Here is a 5,689-nt window from a genome sequence, read left to right as displayed (position 1 = left end):
TTTGTGTCTACACTTTAATCACTGCATGCTAAATCTTGCATACACAGCGTGGGTAAATCTTAGTCATTCTTAAAGATCTTGGTTAAACATCATGAATTTCTTCTTTGAATTCCCTCTTGCTACTCTCATCTGCTTCCAAACTATCCACTATCCCTTCAGGAAAAAAAAACTTTAGGAGTTTCCATAATATTACTTATGTCAATGTATATAGTTAAAACTGTCATTAGTCTTTGGTGAGGGGAAGTAAACCTTACAATATCTGGATTCACATTTGTGGATTCTAAGAGAATTTCAGGTATGCTGTTTGATTAGATGTCTTTGAAATAGAAAAGTAAACTCCAGACAGCTTTAAATTTTTAATAAATTTTACAAGGAATTATCCAATTTTTTTTTGATTATTTTGAGTACCTTTTTTCCCCCAATGACTCTAAAGGGAGTTGCTGAAAAATTAGTTATATAATTATTTTCAGGTTGTAGACTATAATTGAAAATTCAGTTTAGCTACATCTCAGATATAGCCACTATATGGTATCTGTTCATTACTAATATTTTTTCAAGTTTAAATTAATATTAATGAAAGCAGAAAGTCTATAAATTTGGTAAGTGATGGATTATTATGGCTAAGTGTGCATCTCACTGAGTTTATGCATAGACATTGCAAACTTAACCTAGAGATGGATGAGACATGTCTCACATACCTCAGGGTTGAGACTCACATCTGCATCTTAACTGGATTCCTCTGCTATATGGCTTCTGGTTGGATTCCATGGGGGGAGGAGAGTAACTGTATTTCATCACTGACTCGGAACCTTGCCTTATCTATTTATCCTTTTCATTATGACTTCTGTTGTCATTTGTTTCTTCCTTCACAACCTCAATTCAAATCCTCAATAATCATTAGACATATTACAACACTTTTTTTTAAGGTTTTATGGATTAGTAATGACTTCTAATTTTGGTAGTCTTTGTGTTCTCCACTAGTCCTTTCAGTTTCCTTCACACTATTCAGTTCTTTGCTAAGTTATTATTATTATTATTTTACTAAAACATCTCTGTTTGAAACATCGGAGTGTAAACTTGGTATCTGTATGGAAACAATGATTCTGATTTGGTACTAACATGACTTCAAAAATGAAAGAGAGTCTGAGGGAGCCTTCCTGGTAGTGCAAGGGGTTAAGTCTCAGTACTCTGAAGCTACTCGCAGTCACTGCAGCATGAGTTCAATCCCAGCCAGGTTGCTGACCAACACCTGCAACAGACCTCTCCTGTCTTACTCACTGTTCCCCTCAACAGTGTAAGTCACTAAATTTGCCTGTTCTGCTCCCCATTCTATCTCAGTGAATCTTCTCAGCCCCACATTTCTGCCCTACACCCCAGTTCTTCCATGCAAAAATAAAAAAAGAATTAATAATATGAATCACCCTTTAAAAATGCTAACATGCCACAAATACATCTTAGCCTTCACACACAAAATAAAGAATTTATTTGAATTTCATTATTGCACGTATTTATAAATTGGAAATGATTGGTAATATCACATACTGAAAATAATAAGAATTTCAAAATTGTTACAAAGCAGTGGCTATGATTTATGTCCTAAATATTGAATTAAAGTCCAGTTAATCATGATATTAAGATTATAAGGGGTAAAGAAATTCCAATCTTTAATTCATTAATTATGAAAAACCGATTCAAAGGTGAGCATTTATCTTTAATTAGTGATTTGCATTTATAAATTTTTACTAAAACACAGCCATGTTCAATCAGTTCTGCGAATATCATATCTCCTTGTCATAACAAGTGACTGATGAATCTAAACTATGTAAGATAGAGATATGTGATAGAGATAAAATGGAGATACAAATAATGCAATGCTTTTACTTACCCGGTAGATACTTGTTTTAGCATAAAAATAAGGCTTTGATTATAAAAAGTATTACTAGATTATGAACATTAGTGATTTTCAATAATTTTTATAACTCATTGATGTTTAATTTGGTGGTTATTATGCTACTAATTGAAACTTTCATTAAATTACTAAAAATCCTTATCAGTATTTCTTGTTATAGCCTCTAAAATGATCTGTTCACTTTAACATATTGCTGACATTCTGTGTCTCTCAAAAAAAAAAAAAATGACTCAGCCTATCTCTTACTTGCAAATAGTGCTGAGGCACATAAGATTACTTTGTTGATGAACGGTGGAATGCAGGTCATAATTATTCATGTGTTTAGTGGGAATGTGTGGATCTTTTCTAGTGTGATGTGCCATCACAATTGGTATTTATTCATCTTTTGATGAATACTGGGCAACACTGGGCAAGCAGATGGATTTTTTTTTAATATTTATTTATTTGTATAGAACTGGGGTACAGGCCAGAGATGCGGAGGGTGAAAGGATTCACCAGAGACAGACTGGGAAGCAGAACAGGCAGATTGACACAGTACACTGCTGAGGGGAGCAGCGGGCAGGTCAGGAGAGGTCTGCCGTGCCATGTGGTCACCTCCGGGGCAGGCGGGGATTGAACTCATGCAGAAGTGGCTTTAGCTTTTCAGTGCTGTGCTTTAACCCGCTGCGCCACCAGGGAGGGACGCAGATGGACTTTTTAATGAAAAAAAGTAATTATCACTCTTACACAAATGTCCTAAGATGGTTCTCTGATTTGTATGACCTAGGGAAACTTGTGAATTTTATTCTGTGTTCTCTATAGCCATCAAACTCAGCTTATGTTTTGTGTATTCCCAGAATTCAGCATATTGTCTATTAGCACATCATTTAATGTTAAAAGTGAAGAAAAACCTGATATACTCATTACAATAAGCATAATATTATTGGTTTCCCTGTGTCAGTAAAGTGAGAGAAATAAGGTGAAGCTATCTTGGAAGAGACAAAGAAAGGGGTATCATATCTTAGTAGTAAATGTTAACTTTTAAATTTATCTTAATATTATGTTAGTGGATTGTGAAATTTGAAGCAGAATGGAATGTGTTTCCTAATGCATGGTAAGAAAAATGAGCAGGATTTCCCATTCAGATATATACCAAATTGATAATGATCTACTCCCTCTTTTTTTTCTTTCCTTTTTTACCAAATTTCTGACAAGAAAATAAGCAACATTTTGTGACTAAGAACATAGCAGTTGCCACACAGGCCAGCAGGAACCCAATCACATCCAGAGAGTGGTACTGGACCCAGGTGAGGTCATGGGAGGCTGGACGCAGGTGCTTGGCCCCTTTGTGACGCATGACAAACTCGATCCAGAAGACAGCTCGATCCAGAGGCTTTACAGGTTGATCATGATGTATCCTTGATAACCTCATTGCGTTCTCTTTGTAACTGGTAGGAAAAAAACATGGAAATTAGAGTTTTTGTTTTTAGTAAGGTAAACATGTGATACACATTTTCTATTTTATAAGTCAAAGCCCATAGATGTGCTAAGGAAAAATTTAATTCTTGCTGTGACAGGAACTGTGCTGGTTCCATAGCACTATAAGAATTGCAAAAGGAGGGGCCTCCCTGGTGGTACAAGGGGTTAAAACACAGCAATACAAAACTATCTACAACCACTGTAGCACAAGTTCGATCCCCAGGAGTGAGCTGACACACATGCCACAGCAGACCTCTCCTGTTTTGCCCTCTGCTCCCTTCAGTGGTGTATTTCAGTAGATCTGCATGTTCTGTTCCCCACTCTGTCTCTGGTGAATCCTCTCATCCCCTGCACCTCTGGCCTATAATGCAGTTCTTGCATGCATGCATAAATAAATCGTTACAAAGAATAAAAAGAATTGCAAAAGGAAGGGCATGGAAGACATATATATTTTAACAATATGTGGTCCAATGCAGATATATAAATAAGTGGGATAATAAGGTTGCAGGTGTATAGTCTAATTTTTTGAAGAAGGAATTTTGATATTGCATAGAGTAGTTTCCAAGATTGTTCCAAGACAAAGACTGCAAATAACCCAATGTTCTATGAATATCTGTTTAAAAATTCCACAAGAAAGGATGCTTGGCTAATTTTGACGACAGATGCAGGAAACAAGTACTCAAAATTAGTGAGTCATTTTGCAATGTCTAAAGATCTTGGCACTAGGATAACTCCTGCTTTGTGGACTGTACATTGTGTGTTTGTAATACAAAGGACATTGTCTCTATTTACAATGTTAGGATTGGACAAAAGTACAAGGATAATTTTAGAAATCTGAAGGCCATATACTTTTACCAACATAGATTGTTCTCAAGGTAAATATAAATGAATTAGAGGCCCTAAACAATGTGACATCAATATTAACAATGCTTATAGAATAAATAGCTCTAAAGATTTATGTAATGACAATGGGTACAGGTGTGTATTTGAGAGCAAATTTTCATTTGACATTTCTCAGTAGGTAACCAGAATTAGTATGTTTACTTTTGACTTTGTATTAGAAATAAAAGATCCAACTTGGAGACATAAACATGACAGAAGGAAAATGGTTTGTGACAGTATATTCTATTGCAGGTAGGGTAATGGCGAGGGAGAGCTCTGGTCACCATTAATAAAGATGGTACTACTTTAAACAACAGAGATAGTTTAGTGTGTGTGTGTTTGAGTGTATGTATTGGGTGTAGTGTGTACAGTGAAAAAGAATAGTTATACCCTCTTTTCATCTGATTTAAAATACAGGTAGAATCAAACTGCAATTTCACATGGCTCATCCTAACACATTTTAGCCCAACTCCAGTAGAAGTAAAAGTCTACCACTCCAAGTCATATTTTGGTTCAAGTTTTTCTCTATTTATGAGATTTAAAATTGGAAATACATGTATTTCCAATACATGTATACTTATACATATTAATCTAAACTTATACATGCTAATCTATAAATTTATACATTTTAGATAGATAAACTTATAGATGTTAGATAAACTTATACATCTTAATATAAATTAAAATGAAGTATATTTTTCTATATATGAGTTAGAATGAGAAAGGGCTAAGTGACTTTTAATATTTTTTCTGAGCTAATATTTTGTGGAATAAATTATGAATAATTAATGCCCTATGGTATATGCACTTAAATATAATTCTGTGTTCCTTAATTACTTTACTAAATAAGAAAAGGAAATACAAATACACCCATATATGCAATTTACATGGTAGTCTTTTGGTCCCAGGTAATTTCAGAGTTATTATTAAATTTAGGATTAATGATAAGCTATTTTGAAATAAATGCTTTCATGTTTTTTCTTGCAAAAAATTTAAAGTATTGATGATTCTATGTACATCAATAACTTTTGAAACTGTACTACAATTTAATGAACTTTCTGTGAAATGGAATAGCATTTTTAAAAATCACAGAACTTATCTATTCTGATACTTAGTAAAATAAATTATCAGCAAGTAGCTGTCTGATAACAGTTGAGATTGAGGCATCAAGGTTATCATATATAATTGGCGAAAGGTTATAGTAAACTTGGCAAAATCAGCTACCTAGCTCTTGAATTAAAGATGCCTATATAATTGAAAGTTCTCACTTAAACATGCATATTTTTAAAGGTCTTGATTTGAATGGGAGAGCATGGAAGGGTAACATGGGAAATTAGGGCTGACATTTTTTTTTTTAAGATTTAATTATTTATGCTTACAGAACTGGGGTACAGGACAGAGGTGTGGTGGGTGAGAGGATTCTCCAGAGACAGAGTGGGG

General features: G+C 34.3%; 1 protein-coding gene across 4 annotated transcripts in view; it reads right to left on the bottom strand.

Moving 5' to 3' along the window:
* Positions 1-3,021: 3,021 nt before the first annotated feature.
* The window catches only part of LOC101619287 (UDP-glucuronosyltransferase 2A1), a 37,196-nt gene continuing 34,528 nt past the window's right edge, over positions 3,022-5,689 (bottom strand). For all 4 annotated transcript variants that reach the window (XM_004681242.2, XM_004681245.2, XM_004681243.2 and 1 more), the window contains one exon: positions 3,022-3,336. In XM_004681242.2, coding sequence (XP_004681299.1) covers positions 3,057-3,336 — 280 coding nt within the window. In that variant the 3' untranslated portion in view covers positions 3,022-3,056. The remainder of the gene's footprint in view (positions 3,337-5,689) is intronic.

Source organism: Condylura cristata, unplaced genomic scaffold (assembly GCF_000260355.1).
Source record: "Condylura cristata isolate star-nosed mole 26May11 unplaced genomic scaffold, ConCri1.0 scaffold00012, whole genome shotgun sequence".
Classification (NCBI taxonomy): Eukaryota; Metazoa; Chordata; class Mammalia; order Eulipotyphla; family Talpidae; genus Condylura; species Condylura cristata.
This window is presented reverse-complemented; position numbering and strand designations above follow the sequence as displayed.